The sequence below is a fragment of the Periplaneta americana genome, chromosome 7, assembly GCF_040183065.1.
Source record: "Periplaneta americana isolate PAMFEO1 chromosome 7, P.americana_PAMFEO1_priV1, whole genome shotgun sequence".
NCBI lineage: Eukaryota > Metazoa > Arthropoda > Insecta > Blattodea > Blattidae > Periplaneta > Periplaneta americana.
In genome coordinates this window covers 125,993,129-126,019,247 of record NC_091123.1, presented here as the reverse complement: position 1 = coordinate 126,019,247, position 26,119 = coordinate 125,993,129, and the positions used below count along the sequence as shown (strand labels likewise).

General features: G+C 35.4%; 1 protein-coding gene across 2 annotated transcripts in view; it reads left to right on the top strand.

Moving 5' to 3' along the window:
• Window positions 1-26,119, top strand: part of LOC138703436 (uncharacterized) — a 51,904-nt gene that overhangs the window by 19,476 nt on the left and 6,309 nt on the right. The window contains exons 9-14 of one of the 2 annotated variants that reach the window (XM_069831295.1): window positions 4-146; window positions 4,461-4,619; window positions 10,267-10,476; window positions 15,608-15,864; window positions 19,676-19,790; window positions 20,060-20,219. In XM_069831295.1, coding sequence (XP_069687396.1) covers window positions 4-146; window positions 4,461-4,619; window positions 10,267-10,476; window positions 15,608-15,864; window positions 19,676-19,790; window positions 20,060-20,219 — 1,044 coding nt within the window. Of the gene's footprint in view, window positions 1-3; window positions 147-4,460; window positions 4,659-10,266; window positions 10,477-15,607; window positions 15,865-19,675; window positions 19,791-20,059; window positions 20,220-26,119 lie in introns of both variants that reach the window. The other variant, XM_069831294.1, reaches the window with a different exon arrangement.

The following is a 26,119-nucleotide window of genomic DNA, read 5'->3' as shown; positions in this document are numbered from 1 at the left end:
TAGTTACAATGAAACTAACATCTTCGTGAAGAGAAATGGGCAGAATTTACTCCAATGGAAACATAATGAACCAATGATATTTTATTGGTTTTCTCTTGGCGCAGAAAAGGGAGAGATTACTTGGTCATTCAATTGTGAACCTGAAGGTAAGTCCATTAAACTTCGCCAGAAATTCATGTGCCAGACTTGTACACCATTAGTCCTCGTGCTTCCCAGTGGCTCATTATTTGTAGAATTAAAAGAGAAACCGATTTCAAGTTGGGCATATAAAATAAAATGTGCTTACAAAGATAGGAGATCGACACCACATTTTCATATTAAAATAGCAGATGAAGGAAGACAAAATATAAATTTTCAATTGTCATGGTATAAGAAATATTCCTGGCTAACAGAGTGCTCTGAGACAAATAAGTTATATTGTTTTACCCGTATTTTGTTTGGCGGTGAAATTGAATGGTCATCATCTTCTTGTGAGGTCTGTGTCACAAAAAATTTCGATAGAAAAGCCAATAAACATCTCCTTATAAAAAGATACAAGGTAAGCAGATTTTTTCAATCTGCTAAGTATTTATACTATAGCTTCGCCACTGATTAATATATGTTATATGCTAGTTTGCTCTGTCATCTTAAAAGTTGGGTGAAGTAAATAAATAAAATAAATGCCAAAAAAACTCTCGAACTGATTTGACTGTGTGTTAGTTCACTTGAAAGTTGGCTGAAGTTATAGGTTATGATGCCTTCAGTATAATCTGAATCAGATACACGAGTCTCAGCACCAGAGTACAAAGTTTTCTTGACTTACTTTGAAATTTTATGGTATGTGATTTTTTCAGAAGCACTAATATGTGCTATTCTCTTCCGATCAAAAATAATGCTACTGACTTAATTGAATATGATTTTGAAGGAATGTGTCATACTCATAACTCATAAAGAATCCCTGAAGCCCAGTATCTCAGAATTGGATATTTAGAGACTTGAATCCCTCTCGATTTAAGTTCTACCTCTCTATTCCCCTTTGATGGTCTAACCTCATGTACTGTGTCACAGAATATGTGACAGTGGCACAATGTCCAAGACTATGTACAGAGGTGCACTCATTACGAGTGACTAAGTGGCCAGCGTCCGACTTAACATGGCACAGTCTTGAATCACGAAGTGATTATTTATGCTTATCATATTACTATGATGTACCGAAGTACATATGGTATTTCCGTGCAGGAATTCTGCATGACCACATTATAATGTCATTAACTTCAGGCGGTTATTCTTTGAGGTAAGTGAAACAAAAAAGTTCAATAGAATTTTGCTCATTTTTGCTTCCTTTTCGAGATAAAAATTGTCGTATATAAAACATTTCGTAGCATGTTTTGAGAAAGCAAATTGATTTAATTTCCAATGATTGAAAGAATTTTAGTTTTTTTTTTTCTTCAGATACGCAGAAATTTGATCTGAACAAATGTAACATTGTAAAATTCCCTTGCAGAACATATGTAACTTGCAAGATTCACTGCCCTCTTTCTTGAAGCATTATCTTTATCCATTTTTTAAGTTACAAAATGAACCAGAAATGTCTTCAACAACGATACTAGCAACAGAATATTACAATACAAATCGTTAGATATATTTCGATTATAATTATCAATCCAATCTCACAGGTAAATCAATTGGTTGGCAATATTTTTTCTTTCCAAATGGGCCACAGTCCAGGACTGAAGTCCATTTTTAAAGGAACAACATTTCTACACCTATATTTCACACATATAGTATCAACTGGACTGAAGTTCTTTTGTTGTAAAATGATGCGCCGACCCCTAAAACTGCCAATTCCAACAGGAAACTCGTTTTTCCAAAAAATGGACTGAATGAAGTCCTTTTGGAAAGAAGCGATTCTATTAATATACAGTAGTTATTGATGCAATAATAATAGTAATGGTTTACGTAAAATGTTATTCAAGCAAGGAAAAACAAGAGTTGATATTGCAAAAGAAACTATAACACTACTCGACAAGAAATTGTTTATGTTAATTTTTTCATCGTTCCTGAATGAAATTTGCCTGCTGAACACGAATATGGCATTGGTTTGTCTGAAATGATAATATTTTGGAAAATATTTTGTAATTTATGTTTTCGAAAAAAACAACATAACCAAACACATTCTCTATTTAGTTTTATTACTAGCAACTAGGTGCGAACTAATTGCAGACATCTCCCTTTTTTCAGGATTGGCAGACATCAGTGAATAGAATTCACTCCCAGTCATCAATATTTTAAGACAAATAAGTCTGTTTCTTCATTATATGTGAACTGTAATATGCAGTTTCTAACTTTTGCCTCTTATTGTAAAAAATGTCGTCTACAAGAAGCTGTAAGCTTCCAACAGACTCTTTTTGTTATATTTGTGGTTTCTATATAAGCCCTAAACAAGTACAACATGCCATTTTACCTGGAACAAAGTTCTGCACAGCGTACAAACATTACTTCGGAGTGCCGGTTGGAGATTTTGATAAAATATGGGCTCCCCACGTCTCCTGTGGTAGTTGTCGTTCAAACTTAGAAGGATGGCTGCGTGGGTTTAGAAAAAGTATGCCTTTTGCCATACCTCGGATCTGGAGAGAACCTTCAAATCACCTTACTTTTGTATTGTAGACATATCGAAATACAAGGTTCAAGAACAGAAGAAACTTAGATTACCCTAGTATACCTTCTTCCATTGCCCCAGTTCCACACAGTAATGACCTGCCAGTACCTAAACCACCTGATCAGTACTCAACCGAAGAAGAAAGTGCGATAAAAAAAGTGATTAAGATGAAACGTTTCTTAGTGAGATGAAGAAAAAGGACCCCACCTTCTTAGTCAATCAGAGCTTGATGATTTTATCACAGAATTAGAGCTACCAAAATATAAAGCTGAGCTAGTTCCTTCACGCTTCAAAGAATGGAGGTTTCTCCTTCCTTCATGTAAAATAACATCATACAGAACTCGGAATAAGGAGTTCTCATCCTTTTTCCATAAGTAGAAAAACTGTGCTATTGTTTCAAGATCAATGAGTTGTTTGAAGCTATTGGAGTCCCCCATATTGCAGAAGATTGGCGTCTGTTCATAGATAGTTCAACGAGAAGCCTTAAGGCTGTCCTACTTCACAATAGAAATATGTATCCTTCAATTCCTGTTGGTTACTCCACTCATTTGAAGGAGGACTATGAAAATGTAAGGTTCCTGCTAGAGAAGATAAATTACACTAGTTACAAGTGGGATATCTGTGGAGACTTCAAGATGTTGGGATTTATATTAGGTTTACAAGGTGGTTTCACAAAATATTCGTGTTTTCTCTGCCTTTGGGACAGTAGAGCCACTGGCCAGCACTATACTCAGAAAACATGGCCACAAAGGGAACACCTAATTCCAGGTAAACACAATGTTATCCACGAGGCTCTAGTTCCAAGAGAGAAGATCTTACTCCCACCTCTTCACATAAAACTTGGACTAGTCAAGCAATTTGTGAAGGCATTAGAACCCAACTCTGTTGCTTACCTTCATACACGTATAAGGAAAATGTTCCCTCATTTATCAGATGCAAAAGTGAAAGGTGGCATATTCACTGGCCCACAGATTCGTTTGATGCTTTCATCCCAAGAACTTGAGCAGAAAATGACTGATATTGAGAGGAATGCATGGAAGGCCTTCAGAGCAGTGGTGACAGGCTTCCTAGGCAACAAGAAGAGTGACAACTATGAAGAAATAGTTTCATCTTTACTGGAACACTACCGATCACTGGGATGCAGAATGTCAATAAAATTGCATTACTTGCATTCCCACCTAGAATTTTTTCGGCCTAATTTGGGAGGCGTTAGCGAAGAACACGGTGAACGCTTCCATCAGGATATCGAAACAATGGAAAAAAAGATACCAGGGTCGATGTGATGCTGCTATTGTGGGAGACTACATTTGGGACCTAGTTCTCAGCACTTCAGATCCTCATAAACGGAAATGCACAAGTTCTGTTCATTTTGGAATGACTGTTAACGAAATACTAAGGATAAATATATCCTATGTCATGCATAGGTATGTATTTCCTTATTATTTGGTATTATTTTTTGTTTAATATCTGTTTTATGAATACTGATACTAGTATATTCCAGAAATGCTAAAATGTATGATTTTTATTTTTCTTGCAAAATATCGACATTTCAGGAAAATGAATATTATATTCGTGATCAGCACTATCAAATTGATAATATAACATTGAAAAAGTCAGATAAACAAAAAGTCAGTCAAATTTTGTAGAACAGTGTAATACTATAATGCAATACTTATCAACAAGTATAATAAAATTAATTTCAGCATTTTTGCATATGTAATACCAAAATGCACCACCCAAGTGAGCTACTCTGATTATCAGCACAGAATTTCCATGAAGTGTCTGAATTCGCATTATGTAACACACAATAAATTGTAAACAGATATTGATGGTGGACCCCGAAATGGTGGATGGTCTTCATGGAGTCCTTGGACATGCAGTGTAACATGTGGAGGAGGAGAGGGCGTACAGACTCGCACTTGCACGAATCCAGTGCCCAATGTGTATGGTGAGGACTGCATTGGAGAGGAGAAATTGGAAGGTGATTGCAATAACTTTAAATGTGGAGAAATATCACCAGGTAAACTCGCATAACATAAAACAACTGAAAAAAAAAAACTCATAATGAAATATATGAAAATTGTAGTAATCAATACCTATAACTGACTGTGTCACATATCTCTGCTCTGTATGTTTACAACAAGCTGTCAGGAGCATCCCTGGCAGGATCCAAGTAGACTGAAACCCTGGCTCATGTACTTGACTTCAGCAAAAAGGGTGAACTTTTCCGCAATAACATACACCATAAAGTTCTTAATTCCAATGCAAACTGTTTTAGAAACGCTAAAAAAATTATGAGGTACTTATGAAGAAGTAGTTTGTATATCAGATGTAGGTTCTACAAAAAGAGTAGATATAGCAATTGACAAGTACAAGAAAAAAGGCTAATGACCCAATGGTCAGTGTAATTTGAAAAATTTGTAAATCAAATAAAGGATATTGATGTAGATTACCAACCTTTCATCACTTATATGGCAGAAAAATACGACATTCAATCCTGGGAAGTCATCAGAATTCTTTTTGGGCTCGTAGAACACTTTCCAGCTTTGCTGTCTCATTGTTCAGATTTGGACTTAACATCAGTTACTGGCAGGAGATGCCTTACAAGTTCTTAAAGACTCCTTGGGCATTTTACATAATTACTTATACAATGATAATTAATGTATTTCTTCGGAAAACGTATTATTTGTCTTTCTTGTGTTTTTTTATTACCTTGTAAACATGTTTCAGCCTGCTATTGGCCATCATCAGAACATTTAACACAAGAAAGGCAAATAATACGTTTTCCAAAGTGATACAGTGTTAAAAGTTGTTTAATCAAGATGTATAATGTATTTTATTATTTTTTTTTAATAAAAGCTAATTTATTTGCCTATGATATAATGGTAGCTGGCCATTGATGCATTATATGTTTATTATGAGTTTTGCAAATTAATTATATGGGGCAGAAACATGGACATTACGACGAAGTGAAGAGAAGCGAATAGAAACATTTAAAATGTGGATATGGAGAAGGATGGAGCATGTGAAATGGATAGTCAGAGTAAGAAACGAAGTTGTGTTGGAAAAAGTGGATGAAGAAAGAATGTTGCTGAAACTGATCAGTAAGCGGAAAAGGAATTGGCTACGTCACTGGTTGAGAAGAAACTGGCTACTGAAAGATGCACTGGAAGGAATGGTGAACGGGAGAGGAGTTCGGGGCAGAAGAAGATATCAGATGATAGACGACATTAAGATATATGGATCATATGAGGAGACAAAGAGGAAAGCAGAAAATAGGAAAGACTGGAGAATGTTGTGTTTGCAGGTCGCCCTTGAGCAGAACACTATGAAAGAATGAATTATAATTTTTATTCAAATATTTGAAATTTGTTGATTTACATGTAAGCTGAATCTTTTAGGTACGAAACCCTAGAATGGATAGCTGTTGGGATTATCTCTCTGAAGAAATACACTTTATATTTTCAATTCAAGAGCAATTTATTTTAATAATATATAAAATAATAACATACATTTTATTTCTTTATGATGAAGATACATGGATGGATGGATGATGATGTTAATATTGGTATTGCTGCTTCTGCTGTTATCACTTCTACCGTTGTTACTGCTACTGCTGTTATGTTGCTGCTGTTGCTGGTGTAGTTGTTAATACTGAGTACGTGGCAATAAAACCATTGATTCTTGCAATCTAAACTTTTCTCACAATGTGGCAAGTAGCAGGAAACTATCTTCAATAGTAGCAGTAGCAGGAGACATATTCAATAGTAACAGTAGCAGGAGACATCTTCAATAGTAGCAAGAGACTATCTTCAATAATAGCAGGAGACTATCTTCCATACCAGCAGGAGACTATCTTCAATGTGTAACAGTTGACGATTTGTGCTTGCCATTAAACAGAAAGTTAATAGACTGAATAGAAAACACCTTGGTTGTTGGTTGAAAATATGTGTAGAATTCTGCGTAATAATAGCCCAAAGTTTCCATAGAAACGTCTCTCTCATGTGAACATTCTGGAATAAGAAAAAATTAAAACGAAAAATGTATGTAAAAGTGTTGTCTTTAAGTCTTAAACTGGAATATTCAATTTATAAAAGTGTATCATTATTTCCACATTAGTTCTTTTACGTAATGGTAGGTCCAACTTTGTTTGCACTAGTTTTTTTTTTCAGGCAGTCATTTTCCAGAAGTGAAGAAGAAAATAAAATAATTCAGAATTTGAATATTGAGTACTGTAATCCAGTGTCAAAACTGATCTCGATCACCTTACATTTCACTGATTTTACAGGGGAACATAAGTACCAGTACCGATATTTATCCACAGTTTACCTATAATGAAATGTCCTAAATATCATATAACTTTTAACTTATGTACTGGTAAATCTAAAAAGTACCAGTACTGTAAGTGAAATGTCTAGACAATTAATACTATAGCCATATGTGTAAGCTGAATAATTTTTAAATCAGTATAATATGCACAAAAACTAACATAATTGAAGCACAATTCAATTTATTTCTTATAATATGAAGTACAAGTTTCGTGATTATTAATATCTTTTAAGCAGTGATTATAAAAAAAGCACATTTTATTTGAAATATGATTAATAAATTACGATTTCTTGAAACCAAGTTCAAAATTAAAACTAACAACAATATTATTAGAAAATATTCCGCCTCCTCTCATCATCATCATTGTAGTCGTCATTATCATCATAATCACTATATCATCACCATTATCATCCATTAAAGGACCGTCTTGCACTTTTCCATCCGAAATGTCCTTATAGAAAGAGAGAATATGAATCTCCCGCCATTTGTTGCCATAATATTTTACCAGTAATCTTTCCACAACCTTAATTTTGTTGTCATTGAATTCACATCCTAAAGAAACTGGATTAGGCTTGGGCAATGCTGTCTGCATTATTATAATTATTAATATTAAACGTCTGTTTTTCTCTTAAGCCTGGCACACACACTTGTGCTTGTCGATCATTTTGCTGATAGATCTACAGTCTTAAGTTGTAGTGCAAGACAAAACCCAGTTGAGTCCACAGACACTTCATTTAAGAGATCGTCTTATCGTCAATTATGAAAAATAAACATGACTGATATACACAAATTTTTTTCTTTACTTTGTTATTTAACGATGCTGTATCAACTACGAAGTTATTTAGCGTTGTTGGAATTGGTGATAGCAAAATGACATTTGGCGAGATGAGGCCGAGGATTCGCCATAGATTACCTGACATTTGCCTGGTTGAGGAAAACCTGGGAAAAAACGCAACTGGGTAATCAGCCCAAGCGGGAATCGAACCCGCACCCGAACATAACTCCGGATCAGCAGGCAAGCGCTTTAGCTGATTGAGCTATGCCAGTGACTGTGTACACAAGTTATCTGAGCTGTTTTATAATGAAAAAAAGGAAAGCGAATAATTAGAAAAATTGTCAAAACAGTGATTGTTGGAGGTGACTTCACATTATAGTGAAAGCAAGACACTAGATCGAGTAAAGCAACAACCCTCATTGACGTCTTAATGCTACATTATGTTTTTTAACAAAGGAAAAAGATAAGAAGATTCAAAATATGATTGTGTTATATCCACCCAAGTTTCTGGGGATTATACCATACACTTGTACGGCTATTTATAAGGGATTAAGAAAAGAAACTCCTCTGATTGAGGTTCTGGCTCATGTGTACATCTATTATCAGGCAGTACATCTCACTTGACGATATGTGCCAGAGGAGGAACAATTGTTTGTATACATCTGAAGTCTGATTAGTGTAATATGTTACTTGTCAGCGATGTATGAAATGGAGGGGGAAAGGAACTGGCCACCCTTCCCCGTTATATCCTGGCTTAGTTGACTAATTAGTGATGCCTTATTTGTGTTGCGAGGTCCCAACCTGTCTTCGGATAATTGACTAAACAAAAAGAAGGGAATACTAATACTGTATTATAGCCTATTACACACTTTTGATTGATGTCATGAGGGCTGGATCCGGGATAAATCCTTGCACTTAGGCCGTTTAGGCCCATGTAAAGACCTGTACTGAGCATGCATAGCATGTTGTAACTGAAACTTGGAAAATTCAGGTGGCTCAAATTTTGTTTCTGGGTCTGTACACCCTATATGCCATGATTTTCTAAGTCTGATGGATGCCCAGGGTGGCATTCGTGAATCTGACACTGACATGTGGGCCACCCTTCCTGGGCTACTGACGAGCCCGAATAAAGAGTCCGGAGCCCCAAGTCCTTAGAACCTAGATCAGCATCAGATCTCACCCCAGCCTAGTTTTACTATTAAGATGGTAGATGAAATGAGGAGGAACGGAAGAGTATTGATGGAATGAGAGAGGGAAATGAAAGAACCTCCAAAAAAATCCTCTGTTACGTCTGCTTTGTCCACAATAAATTCCACACACACCTCACCGGGGACCAAACCCAAACCGCCTGAATGGAAGGCCAGTGTGCTAGTACTGTAGCCACAGACGCAGCTCATGCTATTTATAAATTCATCGCTTAATAATTAATAAGAAAGCAATAGAAAACTAGATACCAGTACATTATAATTCTGATCATTTTAGACAATTATTATTGACCAATAATTAACAGAAAATTAAAAAATGTTGTCTCCCTGAATAGGTTAACATCCAACCAAAGGCTTGGTTTCGGTGATGAGCACTGTATAAATCGATAAATTGGGCCAGAAATTCGCGCGACAGTAATCTGATGTCCATCATTTTCTATTGAAAAGGCGTAATGCAAGTCAAAAGTGCATCCACACACTCCTTCTTGCATGATGAAAGTTGGAACATCTCAGAAAAATGAACTGGACTTTGATTGCGTTCAAACCAGACAATTGACAGAACGCAATAACTAAGTCTACCGATTCTTATTGAGGACCTCGATCGACTTGTCGCCACACACTCTCTGTCTTGCATTGCAACAAAAGATTATACAAGTAAATCCATGAACAAGACTGTGCATGTGTGGCAGGCTTTACAGGTGCTTTCTCCTTAGGTATTTTAACATGGAACTCATTGCTTCTGCAAATTTCAAATGTAAAACGTTATTTTGGCTGCATATTACATATTTAATGTCAATTATCCAATGGTATATTACAATACCATTTGATTTGGTAACGTGCCTGTAAACTTAAAATGTATCTATGTACTGTATATTCGCTGCTAAGGATAAGTTTTGATTCCGTATAGGAATATTTCAAATTTTGAAACCGGGACTCCAGTGTAGATGAACAGTTTTGTAACAGAAACGAAATTTCAACACCAATTTATATATGAGAAATGCTAAGTTATGATTCCAATAATTTCACACATTGCGCACATACTTCTAATAAGGTAGACACCAGGGCTAACTCATTTTCTCTAGAAGTGTAGATCAGTTTTGATATTGATGTACTCATATATTACTAACTTCTTAATTACCAACTTCTTTACTGTGTTAATATATATGATTTATCTTGCTTGACTAGTTTCGAAGTCTTGTGCTTCATTGTCCAAACCTATGTGAAGTTAGATTAACTCATTAAACTCATAAATAGATTTCTGAAACAGATGAATGTGCATAAACTGAAATGTTTATCTTAATGTCTGAAATGTTTTATAGATACAAGTGAATATCTGCGGGATACCTTACAAAGGACTCACCAAAGTTTATATGCGACTGAAGGAGATAAAATTGAACTAACTTGCCGCCAGGAAGCTGTGAGTAAAGTTCTTAATGAGGCTCCTACATCTACTATTAAGTGGGCCCTGAATGGTTTGCATATAAACCCTGACAAGAAAAGAATATTATTGAAGAATAACAGCAACCTAGGTAAAAAAAATAGTTACAATTATATGTGCACACTATACAGTAGGAGTAAGTTGTTGTTTAGTTAACTGTCCGAAAACATGTCTGAACCTCGCAAGTGATAGATCATTATTTAGTTTTTCTTTTAATATACAGAGTGTTAACTAAGAAGTGGAAAAACTTTGGGGAATGGATAGAACACCTAAAACAAACAAGAAATTTCATGTAAATATGTAGTCAATTTTGCTTTGTTTTTTAATTACAGGTACCAGTATTGTACTTTTTAGTTTATACTTGTTTGTTTATCACAACTTTATTTTTACATCTTTGTTTACAAAGACCATACATAATTCTACAGATAGCACTCAAAGAGGGTACCGGTAGGTCTATGGCTATGCCATATTCATAAACGAGAGTTTGGATGAAGAATTTCCAAAGTCGACTTTCGTAGTAAAGTTTAAAACATTATTATGACGACCGCAAAGATTATAAATTAACTGCATATCCAACTTATAACCTCCTCTATAGAACTGAATAGTCATAATCAATATTAAGCTATCAACCATTACCTGTAGTGTAAAATCGCGATGAAATAAGTTGTATTATTGGTGGAACAGATAATCCTCTTTGATTGTTATTCATCAAAGAAAGTTGAAACATGACGAGGATATCTAATACTGTCTGTTTCTCAAATCTGTACCTTGATTTGAATGAACATGAGCAGCTTTAATAATCTCCTGGATGTCCTCAATATTCTCGGCAAATTCAACAATTTTCCAAATATCAACCATTTTCCTTATGTCCACGAACGAAAGTCAAAGTCAAAGTCTAGATTTTCGGCGACTTTGAAGTAAAGTCACGATTGAAGTTTACTTTCGTCAAAGTGTCGACTGTGAATAGGAAAATGGTGACTTTGTACTTTCCAAAGTCTCGTCTATGAATACGACCCTAAGTGCCACATCGTGGACTGTCTTATTTTTTCCCATATTTCAGATGTCCGTTGTATCTGCTGACATCCTTCTTCAACATGCTGGTGAAAAATTTCAATGTTTTCAGTAGTTCTTGTATACACAATTGCTTTCAAATATCCCTATAAGTAAAAATCCAATATATTGGGTCAAGGGATGTTGGTTACCCACAATCTATCCGCTTATTAGTAAATTGCTGACTTAGAATTGTTCTAGCAGCAAGGGAAAAATGAGGCCGTCCCATCATGCATGAACCATGTACTGCACTATGAATTAAATGTAGTGGAACTTCAGGTGCAATAATGAGTCGATTCTTTTACAACATCTAGTGATTTAATAATTTAATAAACATGATTCACTAAGTTAAGAACTAAACTACTGTACATAAAATGAAAAATACCTACCGAGTAGGGTTGCAACCCTCCCGTATTTCCTGGGATCTTCTGTATTTAGCAGTAATTTTCAATAGTCTCCCAGCTCCCGTATTATTCTTCTCTTCGAGCATTTTCCTCCCTTATTTTTTCATAATGTAGAAGCTTTATATCAAACATTTAATTTAAGATGATTTACATGATGAATTTTGTTGTACCCGAGATGCATTAAATATGATGTTTGTATATATAGAAAGTAAATGCCTGGCGGAAATGAGTTTCAATGCTGACCAGGTTAAAATAAAAAATATTAATATTAGAAATTTGGAAAAACTGATGAGTTTTGTTCTAATCTTATCAGGTAGTAATCCTGAGAGAGAGAGAGAGAGAGAGAGATGGTGTTTTCTCTCAAACAATAAGTGAACAGATGTTTGAAAAAAAAAAGAGGAAGAATAATAGTACGCGAGGCAAAATCTGACTCTTCATTTAAGCTTAGCTGTCAAAGTGTATAGAATAAGTTGTTTTTTTTCTAATGATTGAACTGAATAATTTGTCAGTTTTCTATGTAAAATTCTGCTGATTCCTTAATCTCCCGTATTTTCTTCAAAAAAAGATGGTAATCCTACTACCGAGTGAGTTGGCTCAGACAGTAATGTTTGAGACTCGCAATTAGGGAGGTCTCAAGTTCAAACCCCATAGCCGGCCAATCTGCCTGGGGTTTTTCATAGTATTCCTCAGTCACAAAAGGCAAATGCCGGATTGGAAATTTACATACCATGATTCATCACCGCTTCAATCGCGAATATCGTAAATATTAGTCATCCAAATCAGCTACATGAACACAAGCCATCTACAACACACAATAGAAACAGGAACTAAACAATAGTGAAAACGGCCTACTGGTATACCCATAGATTCTAAACACACGATATGACCACAGATGTTATAAGTGTGTATAAATAAATTCAACAAAATTAATACAACCTGTAATTAAAAACACAAAAGAAAAATTGACTATAAATTTACACGAGCTTTCTTAAATAATTGATTAACTGGCGATCTTACTCGTGTTAATTATTAATTAATTAATTACATAATTAACACGAGTAAGATCGCCATTTAATCAATTATTTATATTCAAGTGTTAAAAGTAGTGTACGAAAGATTCAACATGGAGTTTTCTTAATTGTTTCAGGTCCTCTATCTATTCCCCAAAGATTTTCCGCATATTAGTTAACATTATTATATGTAAGAGTCAGCATTATTATATGTAAGAGTCAGCATGAAGTTATTTTACAAGAATCAGTTATTGTTGGAAAGGTACCGGTAGCAAGTCCATTCTATTTGAAATAATCACAAAGATAATAAAAATGAGTACCTACTGGTAGGTAAGAATTTTGTATAGATGCTATATTGTATGTACATACTGAATAAGAAAGGATACAATTTAAAAGAAAGTAATGAGTTTAGAATAGATAGTTGAGTATATTTTATTACATACACACCAATATATTAATTGTTTTGTAAGTTCTTGTACAACTACGAATATGCAGATGATATGAAACTGTTTATTAGGGCTAATGTTAATTTTTACACGCTGCATGCAGTACACTTATTAGTTACTATCTGTGCTTTTCTTCTGGAGAAAAAGGTGTTGGAACCCTGTGTGCAATATATTATAGCAGATGGAGAGATTATTACTGTCCAGAGCACGGGAATTTTGTCGTTTTTAATCTCCTTTTCCTCCAGCTTCAAGACTTTCAAGGTCTAAGCGAGTTCAGACAAAAACTACCGGTATGTTAAAAAATAATTATTATTAACATATTTCTCGGTTCCATGATGAAAAACACAAGAAAAAGGTGCTGTACAGTGCGTTCCACCAGAAAAAAAGCACTGGTTGTTATACAACATGACACCAGTTACTTAAATACAGTGGCAGTCCGTCAGGGAAAACATAGAAGCACTGCTGGTGTAACTAAAATTAGCTGGGGTAACTCAAAATAATAAAAATGTACATTTAGGCCTATTAATTTTTTTCTCCAGATGGTTTATCTAATAAGAATGTACTTTCAAAAGTTCACGTGGATTCTCGGTGACTGGTTGACTTGAGTATAAAGCACTGTGAACTTAGGAAAAAAAAAGGCAAGCTGGAATTTCTATCTCATTTGAGAGCTTTTCCTATCCTTGTCATTTACTATACATCTTTAATTGACCATGACAGGGATCAGGGTAAGAAGAAGCTAGCAGGGTGTGCCCTTTCTGCTTAGAACTCTTCCTCTTTCTGTCTTCTACTGCATTATATATTTTGTTGTACTACGTTGAGACATTCTCATCTATTATTTAGGCCTATTTAAAATTTCTGGAAATAGTGTGTTATTACATTTTGATATTTTGAATTGATTAATCTTTTAACTGTTGAAAATGATAATGTTGTTGTTGTTTTCTAATGCCAGGCGTTTGACAATAAAGTCATTTGACCTCTTGCACTTCAATATTTTTCAAAGATATTATCATGACCAGCCATTGAAGCACAGATTTTGAGGTGTTCCGAATCCATTTCTTGGTTTGAGTTGCACAATGGACAGTTAGGGGACTGATATATTCCAATTCTTTGCAGGTGTTTGGCCAAACAATCATGGCCTCTTGCCAATCTAAATGCAGCTACAGACGATAATGTTGACATGGGGTTTTGTAAGATTTTACTTCCCTTGGTCAGCAGCTTCATTACCAGATAGCCACAGTGTGTCAGTACCCATTGAAAAACTATCGTTTTATTAAGCTTTATCAGATGGTGTATAATTTTCCAACAGTTAGTTAATTTTTTACTTTTAGGTCAGATTAGTTGTTATAGCAGTAATAGCTGCATTAAAATCATTGAATGTAATAGTTTGTTAAAAATAAGAGATCCGGTACAACAGATTTTTAAGTGTCGAATTGAATAAATAGCTTCAACTGCTCCATCTGTAGCTTCATAACCTAAAAAAGTGGACATGTAGCACCAGCGCCTGCTCCATTTTGGTTGGACCGTAGGGATCCATCAGTGAAAATATGGAGCCACTCTTTCTTAGGGAATCTACTATGAATAGTTTTCAATGCTAGCAATTTTGGGACACCTTTTGGAGTGTCACTTTTCTTGTTATCTTCAACTAGGTCCAGATAATATTCTATCTGAAATAAATTCAAGCAAATTTCGAACTGTGTTGGCTTTTTTCCATCAACCTTATCCTTTACAATATTCCAAAAGAAGCCACTACTGTATAGGCCTACCTACCTCTAGTCCACTTGGTATTTTATGTCAAGAGTAAGATACTGTTGCTTATACATAGTATACATTTTCTCTCTGTTCCATTTAATGTTTGGACTTCAAAATTCTGTGTTGAATAGCACTATTTCCAGAACTTAGGCCCTTTCAAAGTCGAATTACAAAACAGGGGATTTTAGGGGGAAAAGAGTACGAGTAAATAAATTACGGTACTTCAACATCAATAGATGTATCCTATTACATATAAGATGAATAAAAAAATGAAACTGGAAAAAATATATACAGGCTTCCGTATTCTCAACAACAAACAATTCAATTACCGTATACCAAGATGTAACAGCTGTGAATGAGATAGGTAATTTTAGATTAATATTCAAGCAATAAATATTGTGAAATATTTAAAAGTGTTCTCTGCGTACAAAGTTATATTTTTCGTAGATATGCCAGGGGTAATTTATTTTCATTTTTAAAGATTACGAAAATTTGAAAAATACAGTATAAGATTTACAGACAAAGGCAATATTTAAGTGCTAAAGGACTTTATTTTGTTTCAGTAATTAAGAGAACAGAGTACCATGATTCTGGTGTTTACACCTGCATGGCAGTCCAACTATCTGGTTCACGTACAGTCATCACTGTTCTATCTTTGGCTGTGAAACCTAAAAAACCTACAATTTCGACAAGGGAAACTAAAAAAATAACAATACAGTGTCATGGAGAAGTGCTTTCATATATTTACAAAGATTTAATACAGAAATGGAAAGTCAACGGAGTAGTGTGGAAGGATTATGGACTGACAACATTAGCAGCTGTGAGTAAAAATTAAGATCAAAATCTGGGAAAGGAATATCATATCTTCACATTGAAATATTTCTTTCCTATATTAAAAACAATAACCATCTTAACATGAACTAAAATCTAATTATTAATTTTTTTATTATATGGAAATAGAATACGAATAGTGTTAAGCATTAACAAAATGCGTATAAAATTCAACACTGAAGTACATTACATTTCGATTGAAGTCTAAGATTAAGCTTCTATGATTTTTTGTGCTCTTCAGGAAACCGAACACTGCATCTTCTGTCTGAATGGCCTTGACATACAAGTCTTTCAGAACTTCAATAACAATAATATGATCAGATCTTCGTTTTCTTGATACGGCAACAGAAATCACTGTAATGTCATTGCCTGTGAGAAGCAAGAAACTTGAGTGAGGAGGGGGTTAATTTTTTAAATTAGTTATTTAACAACGCTGTATCAACTATTAGATTATTTAGCGTCAATGGAATTGATGATACTGAGATAGTATTTGGCGAGATAAGGCCGAGGATTCGCCATAGATTATCTAACATTCGCCGTACGGTTGGGAAAAACCTCGGAAAAAAACCAACCAGGTAATCAGCCCAAATGGGAATCGAACCTACGCCCAAACGCAATTCCAAATCAGAAGGCAAGTGTCTCTGTTAATTGAGCTTTGCTGGTGGCTGGATTAATTTATCTTGAGTATTCTTTTTTTAATAAGACACAGTTCTTTGACGCAATGCTTAGCCAGAAATTTAAGATGAGGGTGGGGGGGCGCAAGTTTTGGGAATATCACTTGGCAATTTTTCCTAGCCATTTTACACAATAGTTAATATGTAATACACGCACGCATGCACTTCTGATTAAACTAATATTCAGCAATGCAGCACATTTAACACCAATATAGCGCAACACACGAGTATTGTAATGTTGAGGCTAGCCGCAACAAGAAGTAGTGAATCAATACCTCCTCAGTGGTCTCTCCCTCAAGCTTGCGAGTCAAGATAGTAGCCATGCCTTTAGAGGCTTTCTGCCACAAGCCTCACACTGAACTCCCCATCCTAGAATGACTGCCAATATTTATTCTCTCATAGTGTTCTGGCCAAGGGCAAGTCTTTCACTGCAAACCCAGCTTTCTCCAATTTTTCCTATTTTCTGCTTTCCTCTTTGTCTCCGCATATGATCCATATATACTCATATTATCTTAATGTCGTCTATCAGTGCCAACAGTGAACTTAATATATGGAAGGATCGGAGTGAAACCAAGTGTTACAATACATCACTATTACGAACTTAGAGGCCTACTGTTACTACGTACAACTCAAATTTTTTCGATAAGCTAAGCCTTGATAGCCTCTTAAGGGCTTTGTCACTGATATATTTAATATACATGTATGTATGTGTATATATAGCTTTCAGGCTAAATTGTCCACTTCAAAATGACTAGAGGAAAAATGGCTGCAAACAAAAATGTTAAAGGCAAAAATTCCAGTAAAAAATGTCCACATACAAAAATGTCCACAACAAAATGTCCACTAGCAAAATGTCCACATACAAAAATGTCCACAACAAAATGTTCAGTATAAAAAAGTCTGCATTCAAAAATTCCCATAAAGAAGTCCATAATTATTGGAAAAAAATCCATAATATTTTTTTTTACAGAAGCAGTAACCAGGAGAAAGACTACAATGTAAAATGTTTTATTGAGATTGCTAAGCGATATACCAAATTTTAATTCAAGAGTGACAGAATGACTAAAATTATACGTTCACAAAAAAGGAAAAATATTCTAGTATGTTGTTGTTGTTGTTTTCTAATGCCAGGCATTTGACAATGAAGTCATTTGACCTCTTGCACTCCAATATTTTTCAAAGATATTATCATGACCAGCCACTGAAGCACAGATTTTGAGATGTTCCGAATCCATTTCTTGGTTTGAGTTGCACAATGGACAGTTAGGGGACTGATATATTCCAATTCTATGCAGGTGTTTGGCCAAACAATCATGGCCTGTTGCCAATCTAAATGCAGCTACAGACGATTTTCGTGATAATCGGGAATTAACTGTGGATTTTGATGCAGAGAGTTCCATTTTTTCCCTTGGGATTGTGTTATTAAATTTTGTTTGTTGAAGTCTAAGTATGTAGATTTAATAAATCTTTTCACAGAGTAATACGTAGATTTAGTAACAGGTCTGTAAGTAGCAGTGCTGCCCTTCTTTGCTAAAGCATCCGCATTCTCATTTCCCAGGATTCCACAATGGGATGGTATCCATTGGAATACAATTCTAGTATACACAATGGCTTTTCGTATTACTTTCATTCAAGGAGCAAAAATGGTAATAAATTATATTGGGGGTATCTGGGAAGGAGCACCTGTGATGCGAGATCTGTGACCAGTGCTGATATGGATAACTTACATGTAGATAAGCCAAGTGGACATTTAATTTTATGGACATACGATTATTTGGCCAAACACTTGAATAAAATAGGAATTTACACAAATCCAAATTGCCCTCTATGCAACAAAGAAGAAGAAATGACTGAAGATCATCTACAAACCTGTGAAGTTCTACCTGATGGATCCACCACAGAGAAATATTGGAGAGCAAGAACGCTAATGGCTTCGTTGCCAAAGCCCGGCATTAGATAACAACAACATTTTATGGACATTTATGTAAGTAGACATTGAATTTGTGGACATTTCATTTTTATGGACATTTATGTAAGTGGACATTTTGCTAGTGAACATTTCTGTTTGCAGACATATTGAAATTGACATTTTAACCTCCAACTGTGTATATATATATATATATATATATATACAGTGTGTATGTATATATATATATATATATATATATATATATATATATACACACACATACACACACACACACACACACACGAGGTCGAACAATAAAGTAATGAGACTTGTTTAAAAAAAAACACTTTTACTTACATCTTTAACCAACTACAATGTGATCACCTTGAAAGTAGTTCCCTTGAGACTGTACACACTTATCCCAACATTGTTGTCACTGCTGGTAGCAGTTGTGAAACTCATCTTTTGAGGCACTGTTTAATGTTTCGGTTACGGCCTTTTGGACGTCTTCTGTTGTTTGAAAATGGCATCCTTTCACAACGATTTCACTATTGAGAATAAGAAGTCGCATGGAGCAAGACCGGATGAATATGGAGACTGCAGCAGTGTTGAAACAGATCAGCAGGCACTTTTCTCTGTTCATCTCTCTGTTGCCCCGTGAGATTTTTTGGAACCATTTTTGCACAAATTTTTCTCATGCCCAGGTCTTCAGTGAGAATGAGACGAACTGTTTTCCTATTCATGTTCAATTCTTGTGCTATGATTTTGGCCTGTCAGTTCGTACAACTTCACATATCCTGGCAGTGTTGTCATCTGTCCATGCAAGTGTTGGCCACCCACCCCTGTGTTAATCTCCAATGTTACTTCTGCCCTCAGAAACGTTTTGTGCCATCAGAAAGTTTGTTCTCATGGCATTTTCACAGAGTTTCACACAAAACAAGATGGCATACCGCTGTGCGATATTACTCGATACCATTGTATTGACGAGGAGCAACACACAACTCCACTAGTCAAGCAGTTATTCCACACTTACGGCTTTCAGGGTATTGCCAGTTAGAATTCGGATGGAGAAAGGACCAAGTTCAAATATATCTTGTAGGAGGCTGCAGAGTTGCCTCATTAGGTGGGAAAATATCAGTCTCATTACTTTACTGTCCGACCTCGTATATGTATGGTACTACAATTGTGACATTATAACTGATGCTTTGAATGTTTAGGTAAACACTGAAGAAATAGACTACATAAAAAGTTCATATGCTGGAGAATGGAAGTGTGTAATAGAACAGCCAGATCTCAAATTTGAATGGACAACCAACTGGCTCCTGGTAGAAGGTAGGAGGCAATGAGATTTGCAAAATTAACTTTTACTTCCAGCTCTGTCTTGATCAGATTTTTAGATAGTTTGTTAAAACTTGAAACGAATAGCCTTAGATGATGAAGGAAATTAAATTATCTTACACTATGCCCATGTATAGAATTGTTTTTTTTTCTCCTTTTTTAATATAGTCACTGACCCCCATAACGAATTTCATTTCATTTTCTAGCTAATATAATACGTATAATATATATAAATTGATATTGTATTTTTTCTCTTGGAATAGTGAAACATGCACCAAACTTCCTCACATATCTGATGGAAGATCCTTTGCCAGCACCACTGTTTAAACACTTCGGAAGTGAAAGACTTGTACTAGCTTTCCTCATAGGATTCCTTTTATTTACTGTTGCTTTAGTTGCTGGAGGAACATTCATTTATCTAAGGTAAGGTGTTCTAGTTCACTACTACAGATAGGCACTTTCTTTTAAAAGCAATGAAACACATCATTGAAAATACTGACATACAATTAGTTAAATTACTAATTCATCTCCTTTCCTTATGGCTTCATTTTTCAGCAAATCTAGGTGGAATTTGTGGTTGACAAAGACAGTGTTGTAATATTGGTGTACTCTATTTTGTCTAGCACTGATAATGCATGAAAGGTAAACAAAATTGTCCTCAGATATATGAATTTGCAACATGGAACTCATGATCTGGATTTCTGTATGTATTAACATTGCGACTTGTCAAACAAAAGATGATATATCATTAACATCTGGGGTCCCAGTCATTACATTAATACATAGTGAAATAGCTTTCCATTTGTAGCAGTTTTCTTGAAAGTACCATTTATGCAACTAACAATGCACAGAACGAGTGAATCAGAACAATTAAATTTAGATTATTCACATTCATATAAAAATGTACATATAAAAAGTGAGTCAAACCTAAGTTACTGGTACCAGCATTCTTATAAAGCCATGAGGTTGCTTTTTGATGGGCAGCATGTTGTGTTTTTCTTGTTAATTGTTTGCACTAATTACGTGACACAATTCTGCTGGCACTTTTCATTGTCAATCTTCGTTAGTGAGTGAGAAAGACGTTTTTCAACCATAGTTAATGCATATTCCATGTTGAAATGTATCTACTGAAGAAAAAGTCGTACAACTTGTGTTTACGAAAGTTTTGGCGGCGTTTTTAAGAGATTACATGATCAATGAAACAGTATATTAAATTATTAAGTAAGTGACGAGAAACAGGTTCCATTCTCAATAAGGAAATTTTGTCTCAAGTGTAAACACAAATTCTAACACCGTAACCTTACGAAATTCCGCGCCTTATCAGAGGAAGAACAATTGTTTGTATGTATCTGAAGTCTGATTAGTGGAATATGTAGCTAATCAGCGATGTATGATATGATATATTTGGTCACAGCACTTCTTTACACACTTTAGCACACGTCTTGGGATTCTGTGAACAGGGATTGCTCTTGAGGAACTCTAGACATCATCTTGTAAGATCCAAAATTGCTGCCGCATTAAGAACTAAGGGCTGGATAGTAGAAGAAGAAATCTCTTGTCTAGCTGAAAATGGGTGAACGAGACGAGTAGATATTTTAGCATACAATGCTGACACTAAACAGGTCATCATTGTGGGCCCCACGATACGTTTTGAAGTAGAATGTCATCAGTTAGCCGAGGTCCACCTTGAGAAGAAGTCGATCTATGAGCCTACAGTCAACTATTTCAAGCTGAAATATGCCTTAATTCACGTTGAGGTATTCGGCTTGCTCATAGGTGCTCGAGGAACTATACCAGCTTTTTTCGAAGAATTTCGACGGAAATTTGTTCTGCCAACATCTTTGAGGGATGACATTGTGATAATTGTGTTAAAAAAATCCTGCCAAATCCTAATTAATCACATGGTGCCACATTAATAGCAATTGTAATGTTTCACGCCCTTTTCTTTGTTTCCCTTTTTTTTTTTTTTAAATTTAATACCTATGTTTACATATATATAATAATTTTTTTGAGGATATACTGAGTCCGTAAGGGCTACCCTCAATGGGGGGCAGTTTAGTATTAATTAATTTTGGTGTACCTCACATTTCTGTATCCGGTGCCACCATTAACATATTACAGTACCGGTAACACATTATTTGCAGTACGCATCTACACAAATACTCCCAATTACACTATGTACCTTTTTTATTACTTGTTCAATCTCCCCTTCAGTATTTCTCCTACATTTCATTTGCTATTCTCTATTTGATCATTAATCCTAATATATCTAAAATTATATACGCCTTTCAAACCCCCTTTTTCCTCTAACTACTATTCACTAAAATTTCAATTTCACTTATTCTCTATAAATTATCATATTGAATTATTTGCCCTCTTTGTTCTTTGACCTTTTCTCCTATCTTTCTCTTATATTCATTTACAGTTCCAACGTTCAAATGTTAGTACTAATTTAATGCTGTCACATGTTCATTTCTCTTAACTCTTTTTCACTATTTTCACTCATTCCTATTTGCGCTCACTTTCACTTTCTCACTATTCCACTTACACCTAATCCTTTCACACTACTCTCACTTCCTATAAATATTTATATTTATCTCTACACATCAGCTTATACACTTCCTCTCTCCCCTATACTTCTCGATCACTTACAATTTCCCTTTACTAGCACTTTTTGATCACATCCCCACATTTTTTAATCATATCTAATACCTCTGCTATATCCTCAGCTGTCGCAGGTTCTGACCTTTCTTTACTGTTCGTCTCTGCTTTATTTCTATCTCTGTCTTTCTTTCTATTTTTTTCTTCTTCTTCTATTCCTCTTTTATCCCCCCCCCCCACGCTTTCACTTTCACATCCTAGATTTCCACTTACACTCGCACCCTTAATCTTTTCACTACTTTCTTCCCTCTCACTTCCTGACTCTTGGTATCAGCGATGTATGCATTGGAGGGGGAAAGGAACTGGCCAACCTACCCCATTATCTCCTGACCTAGTTGCCTCATGAGTGATGTCTTATTGGTGTTACTTAAGAGGTTCAAACCTGTCTTCGGAGAGTTGACTAAACAACATCAACAGTGATAGTGTATGTGGTAGCCTTGAATATAGGCTGTTGCTCTGCATCACAGCTTCCACGGTAGAAGGCTGAAACAAAGTATGTTCCTATCCCACTCATCCTGGCAGGCTTTACATAGACCATCCACAGATCGAGGTCTTCTGCTTCCAAGAGCCCTTTCGGCAGGCCAAATGCACAGAAATCTTTTGGCGAAAAATCAGGTGATTGTACAGGAATGTCACTATACATTATAGCATTTACTCCCATTTCTGTCTGCATATCCACCAACACTTGGCAGGATGAAGCTGATGTATGACTTGAGACATTATCTTGATGCAACCAGACCTTCTTTGCAACAGAACCATAGAGAACTGGGATTTCTGTTTGGTAAATTGGGGTCAGGACGTTTGTTTGATAATAGGCCACGTTGACCATTACATTTTTGGCAATCTGACAGATGATTAACTTCTCATTGTAACTGTACCCTGCTATTACTATGAAACCTTTTGAGAAACTTCCTCTGGTTTCCTTGTACCACTTTTTTTAAATTTTTTTCCCATTTGGACAATAAAATATTAACTGGGATTTATTGCTGTCATTTTGATAAACACATATATTTAATCTAAAGTAACAACAAAACTTCCATTTTTCACTGACCTACAACATTACTACAGCTTTCTGCTGTTAGTGGCATGTTCAACAGTATGGCAAGGTAGCAGCTTAAGAACTCAGCCTTTATGATTTTTTCTTAAATTAAAATCTCGGTTAATAATGATGTTTGCAGTTAACCGAGATCTCAAATTTCAATGGAATGACCCTCTATGTTGCTGGATTCAAACCCGAGACAAGGGCCTTAACCTTGAGACTTATGTCTGGTGACTGGTCGTTTATTAGTGTGTTTTTGGCTTCAAGAATTAGACCCATCCTGGCCTTCCTTACCTTTTTTGTTAAGCACAAATTTATTAGAAATGGTAGTCCTTGCTTCTTGCATTGTTGGATGTTATTCGAAAATGAGTATTTTTCGTTGGAAAAAACAGCAATATGCCTTTCTCAAGAATGTTTTTATTTTTGGCGGCATTTTACATAGTAAACACGAGATGACACTGTAGCATACAAGTTAGTATATACTAGAGTTGCCATACATCTCGAATTTTCTGGGACTGTACCAGAATCAAGGTCTGCATCCCAGTGTCCCGAAAATAATTCCTGGGATTCATGTTGTTGTTTTCTAATGCCAGGCATTTGACAATAAAGTCATTTGACCTCTTGCACTCCAATATTTTTCAAAGATATTGTCATGGTTAGCCACTGATGCACAGATTTTGAGATGTTCTGAATCCATTTTTTGATTTGAGTTGCACAATGGACAGTTAGGAGACTGATATATTCCAATTCTATGCAGATGCTTGGCCAGTCATGGCCTGTTGCCAATCTAAATGCAGCTACAGACGATTTGCGTGGTAAATCGGGAATCAACTGTGGATTATGATGCAGAGAGTTCCATTTTTTCCCTTGGGATTGTGTTATCAAATTTTGTTTGTTGAAGTCTAAGTATGTAGATTTAATAAATCTTTTCACAGAGGAATACGTAGATTTAGTAACAGGTCTGTAAGTAGCAGTGCTGCCCTTCTTTGCTAAAGCATCCGCATTCTCATTTCCCAGGATTCCACAATGGGATGGTATCCATTGGAATACAATTCTTTTATTGAGTGTTATTAGTTTAGAGAGCATTTTATTTATTTCTGCTACTTGAGATGAAGGTGTGTGTCTAGAGACTATTGACAGAATAGCTGCTTTGGAGTCTGACAATATAACTGCATTTTTAAATTTATTGATGTGGCAGAGAAGATTCCTGAGACTTTCACTTATTGCAGTGATTTCTCCATCAAAACTTGTTGTTCCATATCCAAGAGATCTATAAAGTGAGAAGAGACAGCACGTAACACCTGCACCTGCACCTTGTTGCCTGGAGATCAAGGATCCATCGGTGTATAAATGAAGCGAATTTTGTGGAGGGTACCTAATATTAATTGTCTCTAAAGACAATTGTTTCATTGTTTCAGTGTTCACTTCTGATTTCAGTATTTCTTGTGTTAAATTTAGATTATACTCAATATTTGGTTTAATTTGTAAGTTTTCTTTTAAATTCGGGATGTTGATTTTCTGTTTTAATTCTTGAACCATGAATATGAAACTTTTTTGAGTTTTTAATCTACGGAGAGGACTGTATGAATGCCAATTGCTTCCTGGTAATCTGATAAGTTTCTCATATTGAATCAGTGCCTTTTCTTCTATTATCATTTTGATTCTGTTAATATTAGTGAGGAATCTCATAGAATCTATTGGAGTTGTTTTGATTCCACCAGTAATGAGCCTGAGAGCTTGGTTTTGAACACGTTCTATTTCGTTTATGAAAGGTGAAGTAATTAAAATTTCTCCGCAGTACGTCAGCACTGGCTGTATAAACATTTTGTATGTAGTGTTCAAAGTATTTCTAGAGCAACCCCATTTCTTTCCTGCTAGTCTTTTCAGAAGGGAGAATCTTTTACGAGCTTTTTCAGAAGTATATTTCAAATGGTTGTTCCATGTTAACTTACTGTCGAAAATAACTCCAAGATATTTGGATTCATAAGTCCTAGGAAGGTGTTGGCCATTGTATTGGATATTGAATTCTCTTTCTTTTTTACCAAGTGAAAATATTTGGTAGTTACTTTTGCCTAAATTGAGTGTCATCAAATTTGATGTATTCCATTCATGTACCGTAAAGTGGGGTGACTTTGAACGCCGAGGTGACTTTGAACAGTAATTTAGCGCCTTTCTAAATTAAATGCTGTACCCTATTGCGAAAGAACTGAACTAGTTTATTGACAACTTAAACAGTTTTATCGCAATTGGGTACAGCATTTAATTTAGAAAGGCACTAAATTACTGTTCAAAGTCACCTCGGCGTTCAGAGTCACCCCACTTTACGGTAGTTGATTTAGAGCTTTAAGAGCAGAATTTTGAATTTTGTCTCTATGTCTGTGAGATCAGGATGTCCACAACACTATATCATCTGCAAATAGTGCTGTTTTCATGTTTGATTCCTCTAATAGGGAGGGTAAGTCATTTATATAAATATTGAATAAAGTTGTGCTGAGGACAGCGCCCTGGGGTAGACCTCGATACGTTTGTCTGTAACTAGAAAGTGAGTTATTGAATTTAGTAGCAATGAATCTTTGACTAAGGAATTCTTATATCCATCTGAACATATTGCAGGAGATACCTA